At 33.9% G+C, this 20,801-nt stretch overlaps 12 protein-coding genes and 1 non-coding gene across 13 annotated transcripts; 7 read left to right on the top strand and 6 right to left on the bottom strand.

The window, feature by feature from the left end:
• Positions 1-265: 265 nt before the first annotated feature.
• On the bottom strand, positions 266-1,507 carry ASCRUDRAFT_31212 (glycosyltransferase family 15 protein; the record flags this gene model as incomplete). The annotated part of the gene is made up of 1 exon (XM_020190253.1): positions 266-1,507. One exon carries the CDS (start codon positions 1,505-1,507, stop codon positions 266-268), a length of 1,242 nt encoding a protein of 413 aa, XP_020049151.1.
• Positions 1,508-2,195: 688 nt separating this feature from the next.
• On the bottom strand, positions 2,196-3,965 carry ASCRUDRAFT_124770 (glycosyltransferase family 15 protein). Its single transcript, XM_020188931.1, has one exon. It carries the CDS (start codon positions 3,752-3,754, stop codon positions 2,318-2,320), a length of 1,437 nt encoding a protein of 478 aa, XP_020049150.1. The 5' UTR covers positions 3,755-3,965; the 3' UTR covers positions 2,196-2,317.
• A 1,845-nt stretch (positions 3,966-5,810) lies between these two features.
• ASCRUDRAFT_54550 (complex I NDUFA9 subunit family protein) lies at positions 5,811-6,965 on the bottom strand (the record flags this gene model as incomplete). The annotated part of the gene is made up of 1 exon (XM_020191148.1): positions 5,811-6,965. One exon carries the CDS (start codon positions 6,963-6,965, stop codon positions 5,811-5,813), a length of 1,155 nt encoding a protein of 384 aa, XP_020049149.1.
• A 303-nt stretch (positions 6,966-7,268) lies between these two features.
• ASCRUDRAFT_124669 (cyclophilin-like protein) lies at positions 7,269-8,687 on the top strand. Its single transcript, XM_020188929.1, has one exon. It carries the CDS (start codon positions 7,309-7,311, stop codon positions 8,533-8,535), a length of 1,227 nt encoding a protein of 408 aa, XP_020049148.1. The 5' UTR covers positions 7,269-7,308; the 3' UTR covers positions 8,536-8,687.
• A 152-nt stretch (positions 8,688-8,839) lies between these two features.
• Positions 8,840-9,919, top strand: RIB1 (GTP cyclohydrolase II; the record flags this gene model as incomplete). Its single annotated transcript, XM_020194382.1, has 3 exons — positions 8,840-8,935; positions 8,990-9,767; positions 9,834-9,919. The coding sequence occupies 3 exons, from the start codon at positions 8,840-8,842 to the stop codon at positions 9,917-9,919; spliced, it is 960 nt and encodes a 319-aa protein (XP_020049147.1).
• A 233-nt stretch (positions 9,920-10,152) lies between these two features.
• On the top strand, positions 10,153-11,083 carry MLC1 (Mlc1p). The gene is made up of 2 exons (XM_020188930.1): positions 10,153-10,258; positions 10,368-11,083. Exons 1-2 carry the CDS (start codon positions 10,256-10,258, stop codon positions 10,791-10,793), a joined length of 429 nt encoding a protein of 142 aa, XP_020049146.1. The 5' UTR covers positions 10,153-10,255; the 3' UTR covers positions 10,794-11,083.
• A 120-nt stretch (positions 11,084-11,203) lies between these two features.
• Positions 11,204-12,397, top strand: ASCRUDRAFT_28647 (nucleic acid-binding protein; the record flags this gene model as incomplete). The annotated part of the gene is made up of 2 exons (XM_020190062.2): positions 11,204-11,669; positions 11,739-12,397. Coding segments are annotated over 2 exons (1,125 nt in total), but the record flags the coding sequence as incomplete, so codon positions are not given.
• Positions 12,398-14,550: 2,153 nt separating this feature from the next.
• On the top strand, positions 14,551-15,849 carry ASCRUDRAFT_74296 (uncharacterized protein). The gene is made up of 2 exons (XM_020192630.1): positions 14,551-14,605; positions 14,639-15,849. Exon 2 carries the CDS (start codon positions 14,882-14,884, stop codon positions 15,668-15,670), a length of 789 nt encoding a protein of 262 aa, XP_020049144.1. The 5' UTR covers positions 14,551-14,605; positions 14,639-14,881; the 3' UTR covers positions 15,671-15,849.
• A 453-nt stretch (positions 15,850-16,302) lies between these two features.
• Positions 16,303-16,785, bottom strand: ASCRUDRAFT_23932 (uncharacterized protein; the record flags this gene model as incomplete). The annotated part of the gene is made up of 1 exon (XM_020189814.1): positions 16,303-16,785. A coding segment is annotated over one exon (483 nt), but the record flags the coding sequence as incomplete, so codon positions are not given.
• A 402-nt stretch (positions 16,786-17,187) lies between these two features.
• On the top strand, positions 17,188-17,601 carry ASCRUDRAFT_27827 (uncharacterized protein; the record flags this gene model as incomplete). Its single annotated transcript, XM_020190020.1, has 1 exon — positions 17,188-17,601. A coding segment is annotated over one exon (414 nt), but the record flags the coding sequence as incomplete, so codon positions are not given.
• A 232-nt stretch (positions 17,602-17,833) lies between these two features.
• Positions 17,834-18,313, bottom strand: HYR1 (peroxiredoxin HYR1; the record flags this gene model as incomplete). Its single annotated transcript, XM_020190274.1, has 1 exon — positions 17,834-18,313. One exon carries the CDS (start codon positions 18,311-18,313, stop codon positions 17,834-17,836), a length of 480 nt encoding a protein of 159 aa, XP_020049141.1.
• Positions 18,314-18,773: 460 nt separating this feature from the next.
• Positions 18,774-18,845, top strand: ASCRUDRAFT_t26. Its single transcript has one exon. It is a non-coding gene; the product is annotated as a tRNA-Glu (tRNA).
• Positions 18,846-19,015: 170 nt separating this feature from the next.
• Positions 19,016-19,795, bottom strand: ASCRUDRAFT_79471 (DEAD/DEAH box helicase family protein; the record flags this gene model as incomplete). The annotated part of the gene is made up of 1 exon (XM_020194381.1): positions 19,016-19,795. The coding sequence occupies one exon, from the start codon at positions 19,793-19,795 to the stop codon at positions 19,016-19,018; it is 780 nt and encodes a 259-aa protein (XP_020049140.1).
• Between the last annotated feature and the right edge of the window lie 1,006 nt (positions 19,796-20,801).

The raw sequence follows: 20,801 nt of genomic DNA, 5'->3' as shown, positions 1-20,801 counted from the left end.
TTCCATTTCAAACACACTCGTCTTAGGAATGAAATATTTTTAGCTATGTGGAGCCAAAGCCACTTTCATATTTTGATTTTTTTAGAAATTTACTTAGTATTACTATCATAACGTAGTGTTCTTTTTAGACTATAATTACAATATAATTAAAAGAAAAAAAAAAAGATCAAATAATAAAAAAGTAAAATATTAAAAAAGTAAAAAAGTAAAATATTGGAAAAGTAAAAAAGTAAAATAATAAAATAATTGCTTTACTGCTTTTCTTTTATGTATAATCCTCCCAACCATCAGGCTTTTTAAGTCCTTTGACATCAAAATATCTCCCTGTGCAACTATAACTCCTCCAGGCAAAATCATCATTGGGATTACAAGCACAATGGTTATCTTTCCGGAATTTCTTGCTAATTGGACAACTTGTAAATATATCGTGTGTGTAGCCAATATCGTCAAAAAAATGAATCTTCTCTTTATCTTCAAATAAACTCACAGCCATTGAATGAATGGGAGCATCTCCCCATCTTTCATAAAAAAATCCCCCAGTTTTATCCAAGTGATCAAAATATTCTCGATACTTTTGACTTCTAAAGAAATTTAGATTTCCAATTTCGAAATTTGACCAAAAATGACATAAATTATAGGTATGACCGTTATCTTCTGAAAGAAAGTCCATAAGATTGTTTTGGTGCAAATAATCTGGATTCTTTTTTAAAAATAATTTGGTATGTTTCCATAAAGATGGAATTGTCTTGTGAAATTCTTTTAATGATATAGCAAATCCATATGTTTGATTGTTGATTTCCATATACTTGAACAAATCATAATTGATATCACAATGAAAGGATATGTCTGGTTCAACTCTCCAGTACCATTCATATTCGTTTACCAATGGATGTCTCCAAAAAAAACCTGATTCATACCTACACATGTGTCTATATGATATTGAATCTCCATAGATTATGCCCAATTTTTTCAACCTTGCTCTATTTTTATCAACTTTTTCAGTATTAATAAAAGATGGAAAAGACCATTGTTCAACGGGTATAACACCATATTTAGTTTTTCCGCTACAGACAGCTGTAGTTGCATCAATAAATTCTTCTGAAAATTCTTCGTCATTAAGAAACACCCAATCATAATGGAATTTTCTGTTGAATCGATCTTCGACTGACCTAATGGACTTGACCATCCCCCAAACATCACTGTTTCTGGCTAAAGTAACAAAAGTTGCATTTGCTTTAGTGCTTTTGATTAAATCATATTCAGCATCTTCAAATTCCTTGAAAAAATCTTGATAATCATGTTTACCAGCTATTGGTTGGTGATTTTTTTGTAGATTTTTGATATATTTTTTAGGTGGAATAAGACTAGTCTCCTTTTGATCGCTGTAATTCAAGGACAATAAAATCAAGGATACGAATATTATGGCGACAAAAACGGTTAGAAAGAGCCTCAACTCCCTACTTAGTTTTTTTAGTCTTGAAAAAACAAACGTTACAAAATTCTGCATAGTAGATTGACGAATTGCTCAACTCTTAGTGACAGGTCATTTGAATCCTGTTGTCAAATATATTGCGAGATAGTATTTTGTATTTCAGGCTGCTGTATTATATGGTATTTGCTATATTCTGAATTTCTTCCATCTATTCCGAGCGATGTTGTTGGTTTTGCTTAAGGCTGAAGATGGGTTGTTGTTTTGTTGTGGGATTGCTTAGGTAAGTGGATGTTGTTTTCCAAGTAACATCAGGTTTTGGAGAGTTTGGTCAGGCAGCACCAGATGCTGAAGCAAAAAAGTGCCTGGGCCAATCTACAGGAGAAGCAGTATAAGAGGTCTTCATCAACAGGCATTTCCTGGACTGCTGTGTGAAAGAAGGAGAAATGGCTCAATGTCTGTCAGATGTTTCGAACTCCAAAAGAGAGATTTCGTCTTCTTGAAGAGTACGTCGGTGTTCTGGATTGCTGCAGCCAGACAGAAAAAGGCTTATCTCCATGTGGGAAAGCAGAATAGTGCATATCGGGCAATTTGATTTTTTTGTATCCACTGCAGCCAATCAGCCAATGGGATTCACAATTCATTTGTCTAATAGCGATTTTCAGAGCAAAAGATTAAATACAGATATCTAGAAAAGAGCAGAAATAACAGAAGTTTTTGATTGAGAACCACAAGTCAAAGTGCCATGAAAACAAAAACCAAACAAGAAACAAACAAGAGTCAGGAAAAAGAATATAGAGAAGAAGAAAACACAAAAAAGCAGAGCATAAAAAGAAGAAAAAAAAACCAGAAAAAAAACAAATATATATATATATGTTATTGGTGTACTCAAGTATAAGCTTCCCAACCTTCCGGTCTTGTTAATCCTTTAACATCAAAATATCTGTCAGTGCAACTAGCACCTTTCCAGGTGAAATCCTTTTTGGGATTGCAAGAGCAATGATTTTTTCTTCTGAAATCACTATCAAATGGACAGTTTGAGAAGTCATCATGAGTGTAGCCAATATCATCAAAGTAATGGATTTTATCCTTATCTTCAAATAGACTTATGGCGATTGAATGAATTGGAGCGTCACCCCATCGTTCGTAAAAGAAACCACCTTCTTCATCTAAGTAATTGAAAAACTTTTGGTATGTTTCACTTCTAAAGAAATTCAAATCTGCAATCTCAAAATTGGACCAAAAATGACAGTAGTTGTAGCCATTTCCCTTACTGTTTGAAACAAAATCCATGAAATTATTTGGATGAAGTAAATTTTCATTTTTATGTTTTTTAAGAAATCTTTTAACTGTTCTCCATAAAGTTGGAACAGTACCAGGAGTTTCAAATAATGATATAGTGAAACCATAGGTCTTATTGTTATCTTTCATAAATTTGAATACATCATAATTGATATCGCAATGATACATCACATCAGAGTCAATCCTCCAATAGTAGTCATAACTGTTTAACAAATGATGTTTCCAAAGAAAACCTGATTGGTATCTACACATATGTCTATATGATTCTGAATTACCGTAGATTATGGCTTGATTAGCCAATAATTGTCTTGACCTTTCAGCTTTTTTTAAATCGATATTTGGTGGGTAGGACCATTGTTCCTTGGGGATTGTGCCATATTTAACAGTACCTGAAATTAACGATGAAGTTGTATCAATAAACTCTTGAGTGAAGCCTTCATTATTAAGAAAAATCCAATCATAGTGAAATTTACTATTGAAACGATCTTCAACGGATCGTATTGTATCTACTAAAGTCCATAAATCAGAATTTCTGGCAAGAGTTACTAAAGTGGCGTTCACTTTTGAAGGTTTAAATAAATCATATCTTGATTCTTCGAAGACTTTCAAAATATTTGAATAGTCATCTTTTGATAAGTTTGAATTAGTCTCATTGTTATTATTATTATTATTATTATTATTGTTGTTGTTGATGCTTTTATTATTAATATGATTGGTATTGCTATTTGATATTGAAGTTGAGTTTATGAATGAAAGAGCATTTTGGTTTATTGAGTTTTTAGAATCATTGTAATTTAAATTAATTGTATTCGGTTCATAAGAATCTTTTAAAAGCACAAGAGAAGCACATATAACAAATAAAGCAAATAGTACAGCTAGTTTAAGTTGAGTTTTCAAAGAAATACTGTATCTTTTATACTTATGATTATTACTATTGTTATCGAAAGCCTTTTTCTTATTCAAGTTTCCAGATAAAGGTATTGAATCAAAATATGTATGATCATTTTTATCAGTTTTCATCATAAAGTACTAGAGGTATAGGAGTATAGGGAAATATAGAAGTAATAGGAATTAGGAATTAATAATTAGGTATTAAATTTTAAGTGCTGATTAATAGCTACTGTAAAATGACAGAAGAGCCAAAAAGATAAATGAAAAAGGGCTCTTTTTTATTATATATGAAAAAAAATAGTTTAGCCTTTATGATCATTTGAGAGAAATAGCACCATTTGATAAATATAACCTCAGCATTTAGAGGAAAGTGTAAAATCCATTTTTGAAGAAAGTTGGAGGGCTCTGAGACAGAAAAAACTGATAAAATGATGAAATGATATAGCGACAAGAATAAAGCCATAAAAAAAGTTGGCATTTTACATAAACCTGATTAACTGCAAAACCTTCTTTTGTTTTCCACTGTATATACGATTACAAAGTTTGACCAACCCAATGTACAACAGCAAATTCCCTTTCCTCTTGCACCTAAACCAAATCTCCAAGCTGAGCAGCTCTTTTTCACACAAAGCAGCAAACAAAGCAGCAGCCTATTCCAGAGCCAAAGAAGACCCAACACAAGCAAAAGCTGCTCTCAGTGATAGCGAAAGTGCTATGATTGGGTCATCAGAGAAGACTTTCCCACAAACAACAGCCTCTGAACTACGAATCGTGCGTTGGGACCGTAGTCAGTTTGAACAATAGACGGGCGTTGGGTCGCCGGCAGCAAAAGACAAATACGTAACCACGCACCAATTAATGCACAATAATGTATCATGACACAGTCTGCGTTTTTAAGACATATTGGCCGGCGGCTTTGTGTGAACCTGCGCATGCCATACGGGTAACTCAGTCGGTGCACTGTAGCACGGATTACAGCGCGGATGACTGTGTTATTATGAGATTAGAGACCTGTTGCAGGATTAACTCCAGGTCATGAGTGTTTATAATATCAGACAGTAGCGTTTCTACAATAACGGCTGAACCAGTTCTGGCATTACAGGTATACGTAGGTTATATGGGCTTGGGCATACAAATTTATTTTTTGAGGATGAAGCTCCGATTCCAGTTTTGGACTGGTTTTTACCACGTCTTTAGTTTGATTTGAGATGATGTGGAAGATCTATTTATAATAATGAAAGCTGGGAGAACTACAACCATCACTAAATACTAGAACTATCTCAGAATCACTATTTTCATTACTAGAAATCCGATTCTTGTTGATTTATTCATTACACTAAATTTACGCTTAATAATTGTTGCAATGGTATGTTTATTTGTCGATTTTTCGGTTTTCAATTTCCATTTTCCAGATTTTGGAATAACGCTAGCTCAATATATCAATATCCCCAATCGATGATGAATTCTAACATTTAATTCTTAATTTTGCACTGTTGAGTTTATAGGCTAAACCAGTTCCTCAAACACCTAGACAAAGGTTAGCAAACGCTAAATTTTACAAAGAACAGGAAAAAAAAATGGGTAAACCAAGACCAAAAGCCAAAAAAGAATTTCCATTATCAAAACCTTGGTTGATTTTGATAGTTTTCTTAGTTGTTGGCGGTGGAATATTAGAATTAATTCGTTTACTTTTTTAATTACAATTGGTTGAATGTCATAGGTTTATGTAAATTAGTTTTGATTATTATAAGCAAGTAATCAAAAATTATCTTTGAACTTGATTGTCAAATTACTTTGGAACAAAAAAATAAATTACTCATTCATTTATCGATTATAAATTAAAATTGATTTTTTCTCAAATTTCACCTTATCATATCTTTTATAAGCTCTCTTTTTAAATAATCTCTTTTTTATCAATTTTTTTTTTCTTTTTCTAAAATTGTATTATAATTAATCAATAATTAATTATTCACTAAATTCTTAAACAAGTCATTAAATAAAATATTTTCTATGGGTAATAATATAAAAGTAGAATTAAAGCAATAACAAATATGTAGAAATAAAAATAGAATATAGATTATAAAAAAAACAAAATTAATTATATTTAATTATATTTAATTGTAATGTATTTAAGAATATAAAATTATAATCATTAAAATAAAGATCAAGCTTAAAAATAAATTTAAAATTAATTTTCAATAACATGAGCATATTTTCTCAAATTTTTCAATTCCTTCTCACTTGGTGGTAAATCATGGCTATGTAAGTATGTTCTAAATTGTTTGGTGTATTTAAGAACATGGTCTGTTAATGTATCAGGAACAATACCTAGATCGTTATAAGTCTTTATGTTTGGATCTCTGAAATCGATTATCTGATCAATATAAGCTCTTTCAACTTGGTCAGGGTTGGTAGTTTTCCAATAAATATATTGAAGATAATTGGTCATTAACAATGCTATTGGTTTTGGTATATCAATATTTATATATTTTTGTTTAGTGAATGGTTCAATAATCTTTCTGATTTCATCCAATGAATATTCAGTATTGCCATATAGCTCATACAATTGACCCTCTGTAGAATCATCAAAACCAATAAGTTCCAACGCCTTCGCGACATCAAGAACATGGGTTGGATAAATTTTCGTTTTGTTTGAATTGAAATTAAATATGGTTGCTTTGTTACCCCAGTGTCTTAATATTTTATCCTCTCTACCAAACATTGGACTAGGTCTGACAATTGTAGCATTAGGATATTCTTCTCTAACAGCAGCTTCTCCAATACCCTTGGTGGCATAAAAAACAGATGATGAGTCTGGGTCAGCATTGTATGAGGAAACATGGACAAGCCTTGGAACCTCATAATCTTTTGTAATTTTAGCAATTCTTCTTGCTGCTTCAATATTAATATCAGCCATTGAAAAATTCTTGGTGTGATAGTCAGCACCGATACAATTAAATACAATATCGGAATGTTTTATGGAATCCTCAATTGATTTAATATTTCTTAAATCAAACTCAACCAAATTAACAACACCTAAATCACCAGTGACTTTTAAGAATCTTGATTTCATTTGATCTCTAAATGGAACAATGGTTATAGTACCATGTCTTGCTAATTTTGAAGTTACATAACGTCCCAAGAACCCAGAAGCACCAAAAACTGTAGCAGTGTAACCAGTTCTAGAGGATCTGCCTCCTTGACCTACTGAAATATTAGTTTTACCATTTTTTGTAATATTAATATCACTTTTCAAGACACTAGTATATAACGACCTTGAAGTGTTCAAGTTATTTAAGGAAGACAAGGTCTTCAACTGCAGAAAGGTGGATTGTTTAAACATTTTGCAAATGAAGAGCAACTCGATTTTTAGACCCAGGAAATTAGAAACAAACAACTGAACTGCTAGGTGCTCTCTAATAGTGAGGTTATTCCACAGCTGATAAATTGAGTTGTATGGAATATATTGATTATTTTCGGGGAAGCTGGTTGGTTGAAAATCGAATGAAGGAGTGCGCGGAATAAAGATATTGCATTTAGCATTTATGCTGAGTCAGGCGTTAAACTCACTTCTCTATCAACTAAATACACAACTGTGCGTTTTTTTGTGAGGAAATTGCAATGTTTTTTTTTTTTCATTTAACAAAAGCAGCACAGGAAGCACAAATATGTGAAGAAAAAAAGCCATGAATGAGCCTCCAACAACAGCCAAGGTGGTAATAGAGACCAGTAGAGGGCTGCTAGAGATAGAACTATGGGCTAAGGAGACACCGATCAATTGCCAGAGCTTTCTTGAGGATTGTTTGAATGGAAGATTTGACAATTTGCAATTCAATAAGATTTATAAGAATATACTAGTCGAATTGAATGATAATCTGAAGAATAATGAGAACAAGAATAAAACTTATAACGAGTTTCATTCTCGGTTGAAATTCAATAGAAGAGGGTTAATTGGGATGTATGGGAGGAATTATTTTACTGATGGAGATGATAACAATAAAAATAATTGTAAATTTTTTATAACATTAGATGCATTGAGTAAGTTCAGTAATAAAAATATTCTCATTGGCAAAATTGAAGGAGAAAGCATATATAATTTAGTTAAAATTAGTGAGTCTGAATTGAGAGAGGATAATGAAACACCAATATATCCAACCAAAATTAAAAAAGTTAATATAATTCAGCCATATTTTGGTAGCTTGGAGAACAATATTAAAAAACGAAAAACTATGGGCAATAACAATAGTAATAATACTAGTCAGAGAAAGAAAAAAATTAAGTTGAAATCCAAAATCAAGATAACTTATGATATCGAAAATGAAAACGAAAATGATGATGAATTGGCTATTGGAATTAATAAAAAAGAGAATAAAATGAAGGACAAGTTTAAAATGAAATCTGCTCATGAAACATTGAATGATAAAACATTATCAAAAAAAAAATTGAGTGTGAAACAATTAATTGAAGAAAAAATCAAGACTGAAAATGACAACAGAAAGAATAGCGAACTTATTGTTGCTGATGAGAATATTACCCTAAAAAATGAAAGTAGAAAAGATAATGACAATGCCGAGAGTATTAACATTGAAAATAATAATGAAATAGTGGAAGCTAGTACAGACTCAACATCTATTTTAGATGATAAAAACGATAAAGGGAAAGCAAAGAAAAGCAAGAAAAAATTGAGGAAAACACTAGTAGAATTAGAAAGGGAGAAATATCTTAAACAGCAGTCCAAACCGCTCACTAATGAAGAGATGCTTCAAAAAGTCACTGATTTCAGTGCAAAACTCAAAGAAAATCCTGCTGGTTCTGGTGATTCTGGTGATTCTGGTTCTGGCTCCAAAGAGATGGGGTCTGGGGAAGATGCGGATTACGAACGCTTTTTTCACCACCGGTTGGTGTTCCGTTAGTGACCCGGATTTTGCATCAGGAAAACCGCATTTGTCCGTGATGATCCGGCATTAGTCATCCAGCATTAGTAATTTTGTGTCAATTTTAGGTGAGAATTAGAAATTGTCCGTAAACAGATAAAAATTACTCAGCTCAAGTTATAAAACAAAAGGACTTTCTTTTGTTGGATGAATTTTCACTGGTGCGAATCAGCATCCTGGTTATTTACTTCTTACTATATTATTTCTCATTCCTCACTCCACATCTATTATTTAACATTTATTATATTTTTTGGATATCATTTTAATTAAAATAAATCAAATAATGCAAATGGCTGATTCTACTCTAAGTCTTTCATCTAATTTAAGTGATGACTTATCCCTTCTTTCTCCAACTTCATCACAATTTTCGAGTTCTTCGGTCGATTTAAATAACGATCATGAACATGATATTAATACTAATTTATTTGAAAAGGAATTTAATTTGGATAGAGACTTATTGCCTGAGGAGCTACCTGTTGTTAAATGTGTTGCAAGGGCCAGAATTCCTACAACTAATAACACTGAGATTTTTTTGCACTTGTATTCCAATAATATCGATAAAAAGGAGCATTTGGCTATTGTTTTTGGGGAAAATATTCGAAGCAAATCGTTATATTTGAGACAAAAAAATGAAACACAATCAGACCGAATGATTCGAGGTGCATATATTGGAAAACTACAACCCAATAGAAAAATAGCGGATTTTGATGAGTTGAAAAAAATCGGATTAAAGTTCAATGAAAAGGATGAATTAATATATGATAATAGAACATCATATAATCCTGAAAACCCTATTTTAGTGCGAATTCACTCCGAGTGCTATACAGGAGAAACAACATGGTCAGCTAGATGTGATTGTGGCGAACAATTTGACGAAGCAGGCCGATTGATGGGAGAATATGGACGTGGAGTTATAATTTATTTGAGACAAGAAGGTAGAGGAATTGGATTGGGAGAAAAATTAAAGGCGTATAACTTGCAAGATTTAGGAGCCGATACAGTGCAAGCTAATTTGATGTTAAGACATCCAGCAGATGCGAGAAGTTTTTCGTTGGCTACTAGCATATTGTTAGATTTGAATCTACCCAATATTAAATTATTGACCAACAATCCGGATAAGATATTGGCTGTTGAAGGTAAAAACCGACTGATTAGAGTTGTTGAAAGAATTCCTATGATTCCAATAGCCTGGAGGGAAAATTTAAAAGAAGGTGATGAGCGTGAGCATATTTATGAGCATAGTCATAAGAATAATCATGAAATTGAGAGTAATAGAGGAATCCAATCTAAAGAGATAAATGGGTATTTGAGAACTAAAATAGAAAGAATGGGGCATTTATTACAAGAACCCATTCGAATTTAGTGACATAAATAGCCAGAAGTTTATCTCTTTATACATGTATACTTTTTATTTTAATTTTCAGTTAACTTTTCATTTTAGTTATACAAGTTCTATAGACAATTTAATTTTATAAAATTATTTCTGATAACAGGCAGGTGGATAGGTGAGATGTGTGGGAGTTGCCCGGTCTTTCCTTATTGGGACAAAAGAAAACATAGAGAAATAAACACTTCATTGAATATAAATATTTCAATTGTAAGTGTTTTGTTTAATCGATTGCAGACTTTACACCACATCAGAGAGTTGTATATAAACATTGAGATAGAAAATCAAATAATTGAAGAATAAAATAACAAAATGGTATGAATATTATGAGATTGAAGAAGAAGAATAATCATAATAATATTATTATATGGTATAAATACTTACGTTTTAATTTAATTTAATTTGATTTGATTTATGTTATTAGTCAGCTAATACCAAAACATATAAGGATGCCTTTTCATTGTTTGATAAAAAGGGAACAGGAAAGGTTCCACCAGAGGCCCTTGGAGACTTATTAAGAGCGGTTGGACAAAATCCTACATTAGCAGAGATTGCTGATTTGGAGAGACAATTGCCAGGGGAATTAGATTTCGATACATATGTTAAGATTATAAATCGACCAGATGGATTCAAACCCTTGGGAGACGCTGAAGATTATGTCAGAGGGTTTCAAGTGTTTGACAAGAACATGTCTGGATTTATTGGAGTTGGGGAATTAAGATATATATTAACGTCGATTGGCGAGAAGTTGTCTGACGCAGAGGTGGATGAGTTGTTGAAGGGAGTTAATGTTACGCAAGATGGGAATGTTAATTATGTTGAGTTTGTCAAGAGCATTTTATCTCAATGAACAAGATTAGCCAAAGAGATAAATATGCGTAAATATATATCTATAATTATATCTATATTAATTTTTTTTTAACTTTTTGTTGTGATTGTTGTTTTTACTGAGATTGAATACATAAAAGATACCTGTTAAAACTGGGAAGTGGAATGCAAGATAAAGAGAAAAAGACAGGTTGAGTATTGCGGGAGGTAGTGTAAAACACCTGATTGTCATGGGAGATGGAAGATAATTCTCAGAAGTTCCAAATGATTCATCTTTGAAAATTTTCTTTTCTAGTGAAGTATCTATGTAAGTATACAAATATATTGATATTGATATTGATAATATATTAGGCATATTATAACTAATTAGATTACAAGAATATAAGGTTACAATTAGATATAATTGAGATAAAGATGGCTAGTAAATTGAATGAAGATTTTTCGAAATTGAGTCTTTCTCAAGAGAAGGAATTAAGTATTGAAGAACAGGCTATTGAGAGTCAATATTTAAGCTTGATTAATAATTTGGATGGCGTTAAAGGTCAAAGCACGGAAGAAAATGAGATTTTAGTCAAGATCAATGAGTTATTGAAAGAAAAAAGTTATTTATTGGGAAATGCCAACAATAAGATTGATGAAGTAGTATTCAACAAGCTATTTGATATTGTTACGAAGAAATATCAAGGTAAAAGTGAAGAGGCTGTCAAGATTCGTCATGTTTTAAGATGGATTGATTTGATTCAAAACACTCTAGTTATTAAGAAAGAGGATGAGAAGATCAAGATTGATTATTCAATTGAGTTGCCACAAGAGATTAAAGTCAAAGAGAAAAAGAGTGACGCATCTAAAGAAGGTAAAGATGGTAAAACAGGTAAAACAGGTAAAACAGATAAAGAAAGTGAAGAAGCTGAGGCTGTTAAAGAGGTTAAGACTAAAGAAATTGGTGAAGCTGCCAAAGCTGGAGAAGTTGCCGAAACCAAGGGCGGTAAGAAAGAATTGAGTGAAGAAGATAAAAAAAAGAAAGTTGAAGCACAAAAGGCCAAAAAGGCTGCCAAAAAGGCTGCCAAAAAGAGCAGTGGTGGTGGAAATGAGAAGAAAACTGTTGTGATTGATCCCTCGTTGATTGATTTCAGAGTGGGATTTATTGAAAAGTGCGAAAAGCACCCCAATGCGGACTCGTTGTATGTGTCGACCATCCAAATGGGAGATGAGAGCGGCGAGCCCCGAAAGGTGTGCTCCGGGTTGGTGAAGCACTTTTCTTTGGAGGAGATGCAGCAAAGAAGGGTGGTTGTTGTGTGCAACTTGAAGCCAGTGAACATGAGAGGAGTGAAGAGCATGGCGATGGTTTTGTGTGGGTCGGATGCGGCAGACGGGTTGGTTGAGTTTGTGATTCCTCCCGAGAACAGTGCAGTGGGTGACAAGCTCTTCTTCGAGGGTTTCGACGGCGTGCCTGAGAAGGTATTGAATCCCAAGAAGAAGATCTGGGAAACCTGCCAACCCTCCTTCTCAACCACCGATCTGTTGGTGGTGGTGTACAAGCAAGACGGAAAGCCCGACGCACGTCTCGTGAACAGCGCCGGCAGTGCGTGTGCTGTTAGCACCGTCACAAACGCTCTTGTTCGCTAGACCAGACCGCAGCAGACCGCAGCAGATAATTGACATTGCAAGTAGCACAAACACGATATCAGTACCAGAGATCGCGCAATGGTGGAGGTGCGCTTTCCCATCCTGTTGCCTGTTAGCACGAGACCACCATGACGGAAGCCAGACTGGAGCTGTCGCGTGCCAGGCTGCCATGTTGGGAGAGACAGACGCGGGGCCAGCCAATCACAGGGAAGCAGAGCGCTGGGCGGAAGAAGCAGCGCGGACGACCGAGCGGAGGATATAGGCAGCACAGGCGCCAGAGCAGGAAGCAGACGCAGCAGCCCCAGGGACATTTGCCGCAGCATGAACACGATCAACCGCCCGCCCCAGCCCCACACGCAGCACATGCAGCAGCCGGGCCTGCGCCACAGCAGCGCCCCGGGCCGTGCCGCCAGCGAACGCAACAACCAACAGAGCTTCTTCCTCCCTCTCAACCCCAGCGCCAGCAGAGCCACCACCAGTGAGGACCCAAGTGCTATGTCTGACCTGCCCAAAGTTGCCAACATCACCAGCTTGAACAGCATACGCAGCTTGAACATCTTAAACCATCCTTCCCAGGACCTTGCTCAAAGCCAAGGGCTAAGTCAGAGCCAGAGCCAGAATCAAAATCAAAATCAAAATCAAAACCAAAATCAAAACCAAAACCAGAATCAAAGCCTGAACCAGAACCAAAATCCCCAGATTCCCCACAACCCCCAGGATCCTCAAACTCTTCATACCCCAAACACTCATATCCAACCACACCCTGAGCACACTACTCACAACAGCCATACTGAAAATACCAATACCCCTAATAATCCACATACTGTTTCTCATCCGAATCTCCATATTCATCCTCACAGCAATCCCCAGAATACAAAAAATGATAAACCGATAAAACAAAAACGTCCTCGAAAGAAAACTGCTAGAGCTTGCAATCATTGCCACAAATCACATATGACTTGCGATAATCAGAGACCTTGTAAACGATGTGTTTTAAAGGGCTTGTTTGATACGTGCAAAGATGCGCCGAGAAAGAAAAAAAAATATTTAATTGATGTTCCTGATGAGCTAACTGAACCTCCAAAGAATTATCCTCTATCAAATAATATCGTCAATAACAATAACATTAACATTAATAATAGTAACAACAACAACAACAACAATAACAATAACAACAATACTAATAACAATAGCAACAACATTAATAGCAATATGAATAACAACAATAACCAAATTCAATTCCAGCAAATTAATTCAAATCCAAATTTAATACTACACCGACCCCCTCTAATTCTCAATAACGCTCTTCTACAAAACCAAAATCATCAAAATCATCAAAATCAACAGAAAAACCTGCCGTTAAATAACCAATTCACAATACATAACCCAAACCCTTCCAACATATCAAATATCTCCAATACCCCCAACAACAACCAATACAATACTTTAAATAACAACCTAACTCCTACTTCCTCTCCCCCACAACTAATGTCAACCTCAAATTCTTCTGTCCAATATCACTCCCATCTCTCAAATCAACAACACTTCAACCAACAGAATATCTCCTCAAATAGCCCCTTGTCTGACAACAACTCTCCTTCTCTATTATCAAATATCCAAAATATCCCAAACATTCAAAATATTCCTAATATCCATAATATTCACAATCATCCCAATCATCCCAATATCCAAAACATTCCCAATATGAATATCCCCAATATGAATGTCCACAACCTATCAAATATCCAAAACATATCAAATATCCCAAACCCAATTCCACCAAACAACTCCCCCCAATTAGTTCCTCTAAACTCTTCCTCAAGTCTTGCCATGAACATCACAAACAGCTCTCTATCCAACATCAACAACAACGACATAATAGAAAACCTATCCCCTTTAAATAACCAAAACAAAAATAATAGTAACCACCACCACCACCACAAAAAAAATAAACAAAAGTTCCTCTCAAACGCTGCCAACTTGGAATACTCAATTCTCTCTCAAATCATCCACCAAAACCCAAACATTAACTACAATCCAGACAACCAGTCCATACTAAGTCCTTCAGTATCAATGTCTGAATCGGAAAGCTACATGTTTCCTCAAAGTTCAAACAACAACACCCCCCTAGAGAACCATTCCACTAACCAAAACATATACAACAATTTCTACCACAATTCAAATTATCCCAATAACAACATTCTAAATAATAATAATAATAATAATAATAATAATAATAATAATAATAATAATAATAATAATAATAATAATAATAATAATAATAATAATAATAATAATAACAGCAACAACAACAATAATAACAGCAACAATTACAACAATAACTTTCACAACAATCACTACAATAACAAAAGCAACATCAACAACAATAGAAATGACCTATACAACATGTACCCTAACTGCGACACCTCAATCAACCAATACTTTCTAGGCCCTCTACCTGGCTTACCTGATGGCAAGAATATCATGACCTATCCCGATGTTATCGACGTTATCGAAAAGAAAAAAAAACTAAATCCGGCAATTCTACACACCAACGATGCAGGTTTGAAATCACAAATTTCCTTTTCAATCGGCGTTCAATCAGATATAAATAACTGCTCAACAAATGATTCCTCGTTTGCAAGTGCTTCCTCAAACAACAACCACAGCTCAACTGGCGATTGGGGCCTAAGATTCAAAGAACCAGAAGAAATTTACGCAAAAGTCAAAGTCCCCTTTGGTTATAAATTAGGCTACCATCTACTAATCACTTATCTAAGAAAAAGATTTAACAAAGATCAACTAGTTAAAATGGCAAAATCAATGACTGAATATAGACCCTCTTTTATAGCCTGCACAATAACTCTCAAAGAAGACGACTTGATATTCATGGAACAATGCTTTCAAAGAACGCTCTTAGAATATGATAAATACATATCAATTAGCGGCACTCCAACCATAGTCTGGAGGAGAACTGGCCAAATTTGCTATGTAAGTCAAGAATTCGTCATCTTAACAGGCTGGACAAGAGATCGTTTGTTGAAAAAGGGAACTTTTATAGTGGAGCTAATGGATGATAATAGCGTTATAGAATATTTTGATTTATTCTCTAAAATTGCTTATGGTGATTTCAGAGGTGCAACAATGACTAGCTGCACTTTACTTACTTGCAATGGCAAAAAAATAAATACTACTTGTATTTGGACTTTAAAAAGAGACGTTTTTGGTATTCCAATGATGATTGTTGGCAACTTTCTACCAATTTTAACATAACACTTAAATTTATAAACCTATCCTCATTTTGCTAGTTACGTTATATTACATCTCATTTTTTTTTGATCGTTTTTGTTTTTCTCTGTTGACATCAACTATACGTTTCTCTTCTCTTCTCTTCTCTTTGTCTTTTTAATGATTTTGCAATATTAAAAAGAATACTATTTCTTTATTATTACTATTACCATTACTATTACCATTATTATTGTCATGATGTTTTTTGTTTTTTTCGGTTTTTTTATAATAACTTGTATTTTTAAAATATTCATGAATATTTTTTTTAACTTATATAATTTTCATTAATCATTTTTTAATAATTTATGTTTAATTATGATCACTATTTGGTATAATGCTTTCATATTAATTGAAAATATTCATAATAAAAATTTAAATAAAAATGAAAATTTAAATAAAAATCTAAATGAAAATTAAAATGAATGAAATCTCTTAATAAAAAATCGATATTTAATATTTACAAACAAATTGAATCATACATTTAATTGAATATTGGTATATCCTTAAGCGCCCAACGGTTGATCATTATCATTAATGCTATCATTATCATTACCATTATCATTATCACTATCAATAGATGGAAAATAATAATTTAAAGGCTTTATCCCGATTGCATTTAAATACCAGAGGTTACCATTTCTTCTGTAGATGAAGAAATCTTGTATTAAACCAAAGGCCAACCCAAATTTCAGACCCTTTTTAACCATGTTAATCTTTTGATATTTGCTCAATTTAACATAATGAGCATAAGCGTAGCAGAAAGTTGTAGTGGAGATGACAGAATTCAAAAAATCCTTCTTTTGTCTGATGGTGTCTAGTAGAGCTTCAAATGAGAAATAACTGGTTATTATAAAGGATATCTTTGGAGAATACTTAAAGCCTTCGACCATTCCCTCTTTCAAGCAGTAATAGTTTTTTCTCTTGTGATAAAAGTACCAACCTTTAACATTTCTTGGTAACCGATGAGAATTTTCAGCCAAATACCTCAAACTTGCCTTGGAATAACCCTCATAACAGCCAGAAATGAAACCGAATAAACTGGTGCCCATGGAGATGATTGGTAGTCGAACATAGGGAGGCAGATTAAATCTTTCATCTCTATTTGATGCCAAAAACTTGTCTTTGTGGGTTTCAAACTCCTTCTTCAAGGCTCCTTTGTCAGTGGAGGCGTCAATTTCAAGCGAATCAGAAAGATATCCAGAGCTGGGTTGGTCCATTTTGAATTACATTGTTTGTGATTTGGAGAAGAGATTAGTGGAGTGAAAATACTCAAATGGAAAACTTCGGGTAACATGAAGAGGCATAAGAGGTGATGTGAAGGTTGTATGAAGAGAAGATGAAGCAAAAAGAGAGGCAGTTAACAAGGAATGATTAGCCCATTGGTGATAAACAAGCAGCTTATTAGGTACTCTGCGTTGGTGTTGACTGGGTCATGTTTGATATATAGCCAGAGACGAGAGATATTTAGTCTATTCACCTCGATCAAAGAGTATTACAAGAACAATTCAATTATATATCCCAAGAAGACCCAATCAGAAGTAACAAAGAACCAGATTTTTTTGCCAGTTCGATATAAAGAAGAGTTGTATCCCATATTGGCCATTCATGATCGACCACTTTTGTTGCATTTCACAAATAGAGGAGATAGGAATTGCAATAAATTGACTGGGCCATTGTACAAGATTATCATCAATGATTTGGAAGATGATAAGAAAAAATTGAACTTGGTTGATATTGAGTGTGATACAATGGAACAAGGAATCAAGGAAATAATGTTGGATTATAACGTCAATAGAATCCCCAGCATAATTGCAGTTAACAAGAGCATCAAAATGGATGAATATATTGTTAAGAATTTGAACGAAATCAAGGAAATAGATTGGAACGAGTTGCGAAAATGGGTTGAAAGTGTTGCGATTGATTAAAATTAAGTATTATATTAAGAATTGATAAATATATAGATATGTAAATAAAAACGTTTGTAAAAAAACAAGAAAAAAACCAAGGAAGAACATGAATGAGAAGAATAAAAAGCCATATATATTGTTTTAATATCATAAAGTAATATTATAAGTCACTACCAATTACAAATACAAATACAAAATGACTGTATTTATAATTATAAAAAAATTACTATAACTTAAATTGCTACAATAACTTTTCAATCTTTTGAGAAATAGACTCAGGTTTTGTAATTGAACCATATCTTTCAACAACTTCGCCATTTTGATTGACTAAAAACTTTTCAAAATTCCATTTAATACCTTTAAAACCCAATAAACCACTTTTCTTTGATTTAAGATATTCATAAACAGGATCAGCATTCGCACCATTGACATCGACTTTTTTCATAATGGGAAAAGTAACACCATAGGTCGTGGAGCAAAAAGAAGCAATTTCTTCTTGGGTACCAGGCTCTTGATGACCAAATTGATTGCATGGGAAACCAATGATCTCCAAACCCTTTTCATTATATTTTTGATACAATTCCTGCAATCCCTTATATTGAGGAGTGAAACCACATTTGGAGGCAACATTGACAATCAAGACAACCTTTCCCTTCAATTCTGAGAAAGGATAAGGGTTGCCAGCCTTGTCAAGAGGAGATAAATCGTAGAAGGTAGACATCGTGAATAAAATGCAGAGGCAATTGAGGTTAGTGAAGATAAGGACAGATCTGAGGTAGACTGGGAAGGAGCTGGAAAGAAGAAATGGGAACAGGCTCGCTCTTTATACTCGAGTTGCTTTGGGTCTGTTGATTTTGGCTCCTTCTTTCTTTGTGAGCAGCCAATCAGAGAGCGATTTGTCAGCACAGACTCCTCTGCTATTTGTTACGTACTGATCAAAGCTGAGTTTAACCATCAATCAATTGTCTTTAAGGTTGCAAAACTCGCCAGTCTGCGCTGATCTCAGACCAACACAACCTTTTTGCCTCTCCTTGCTGCGGCTTTCTGGCCAAGAAAAGGCTCGAATCCTGGAGTTTTGCTTGCCCTGTTGACAGCAGAAGCAGCAGAAGCAGCAAAGGTAGCACTTCTTTACAAAGCATCCAGCTGGTGTACTCAAAAATAGTTCCGTGCACGCAGGTTTTTCCGATACAGTGCAACGGCTATCATGGCATGCTTTCACCGTGCAGACCCGGGTTCGACTCCCGGTATCGGAATGTACTTTTACTATATTTTAGAATATCAGTTAAATAAAACAGCACTCCCCTGTTTCTTCAACGCCAATAACAGATTCAAGCTCTTATAACCCAGTAATGTAGTCTTTCCAAAGCACGCTATGTTTAATGAGACATTCGCTGTTGCCAACAAGAAACAACCCATATCCTACTCATGTCAAGGCGACGTTTATTCTTCGTTCGTCCTGGGTGAAGCCATTCTTTCCTTTAGGATTATTTCTCACACAACTGAATAACACGAAGTCCTTCTCTTTGCCTTGAAAAGCGTCAGATGTCGCAATTGATATCTCACATATAATATTCAATGTCGATGCTTGTTGATCTTCATACATTTCATCTGAATCTTTGTTAATAACAACTTGCTCACCATTTGGATTGATAAGCTTATCTTTGAATATTTTGTCTGTAAGCAACTGCCTCTGACCACTATATGGTGATATCACACCTATTCTGTCTTTTGATATGTTCTTGTTGAATATCAACTCATACAATATTTTAATAATAAGTTTGCCCTCGCCTTCATTTTCAGATGAGTAATGTTGCTTTTTGTTTTTATAAACATTGAAGTTTGCCATTTTTTCTTCATAGTTATCCAACCCCTTTGTATCCCAAAATACAAATGGCTTTTTGATATTATCCAACCCTCGTTCTTCAACAGATACACCATCTTTCAACAATTCTCCATAAAACTTGGTTCTGGGAAATTTAGTTATATGTGGATGCATTCTATACTGTTTGTCCAACATAAGTACTTTTCCATTCTCACACTTATTGACTATTTTCTCAAACAACGATTCTTGCAATGCTTCATTGTTGGTGAATGAACTCAACTGTTTTTGGTCACCAGCAAATACCAATTTCTTCAAATTTGGTAGTGCCAATGGAATTAATGTAGATACCTCGTTGGTTTGTGTTGATTCATTCATGATCATCGTTGAAACACCATCAATATAATTAAAGAAATTTCCACCTGCTGTCACAGTTGTTGCCAAGATTATTTTGGCATTACTCACTATCAAATTTTTGATTTGATAAACATCTTTGTTATAGTGTATCAAATCTTCTTTAGTAATTTCATTGAAAAGTTTATCGTTGATTTTTTCATAAACGTTCAATGCTTTAACTCCCAAACGACTAACAATGTTATGATGCAACAAAATTGGACTTAAAACATGACCTCCTGGATAGTCTTTTTCTTTTGATTGGGCCACAATTCTCAAAGTATATTCAGGATGGGTTTCAACTAATTTTCTAGCAATATTATCAACTGCAGTATTTAATGCTGCAAAAACACAAACAGATAGGAAATTGTTTGTTCTGAAACCCCTATAATGTGATAAATTTAAGATTCTTTAACTGTAACTAGTTTCAACAATTGAAGAATCATTTCATAAATTGCAGATGTCTTTCCTGTTCCGGGTGGCCCTTGCAAAAATGTTATATCGGTTTTTAAAACAGATTCAATTGCCAACCTTTAAGAATCGTTCATCAACTTATTTAATTCAATGTTTTCACTATAACAATTCGAGCTGTGTATATCTATCTTCAAATTTTTCGTTAAAATTAATGACGTAAAAGCACCAGTATGAAACAATTTATCCATGGCAATCATTATTCGACAACTTGGAATTGAGCAAACCAAAGCCCTCCATTTGGTAGTATCACCCCAAAAATAACTATCTGATGAGTCAAAGTACAATTCATCTTCATCACAAGTGCTCCAGGAAAAAATTTCAATCCCAATTTGATATAGATCCTCAAGTATCATAAACCGATTGTTTGAAATAAAACCAGTATCTGAAACAACGCCATAACAAAAAGTATCTTTTTTATTTAAAATAATTGAAAATCCTTTTTGCATTGGGGATAAAAACTTACATTTTTTGTTTCTTATAAAATTCAAATCTTTATTTCTAATATACATCGAAAAATACTTAT

The sequence above is a fragment of the Ascoidea rubescens genome (genome assembly GCF_001661345.1).
Source record: "Ascoidea rubescens DSM 1968 unplaced genomic scaffold ASCRUscaffold_2, whole genome shotgun sequence".
In the NCBI taxonomy this organism is placed as follows: domain Eukaryota; kingdom Fungi; phylum Ascomycota; class Saccharomycetes; order Ascoideales; family Ascoideaceae; genus Ascoidea; species Ascoidea rubescens.
This window is presented reverse-complemented; position numbering and strand designations above follow the sequence as displayed.

Bases quoted from the DNA above. Each gene is read 5' to 3' on its own strand.
- ASCRUDRAFT_124770 (XM_020188931.1), bottom strand. From the start codon at position 3,754: ATGATGAAAACTGATAAAAATGATCATACATATTTTGATTCAATACCT.
- ASCRUDRAFT_124669 (XM_020188929.1), top strand. From the start codon at position 7,309: ATGAATGAGCCTCCAACAACAGCCAAGGTGGTAATAGAGACCAGTAGA.
- ASCRUDRAFT_74296 (XM_020192630.1), top strand. From the start codon at position 14,882: ATGACCTATCCCGATGTTATCGACGTTATCGAAAAGAAAAAAAAACTA.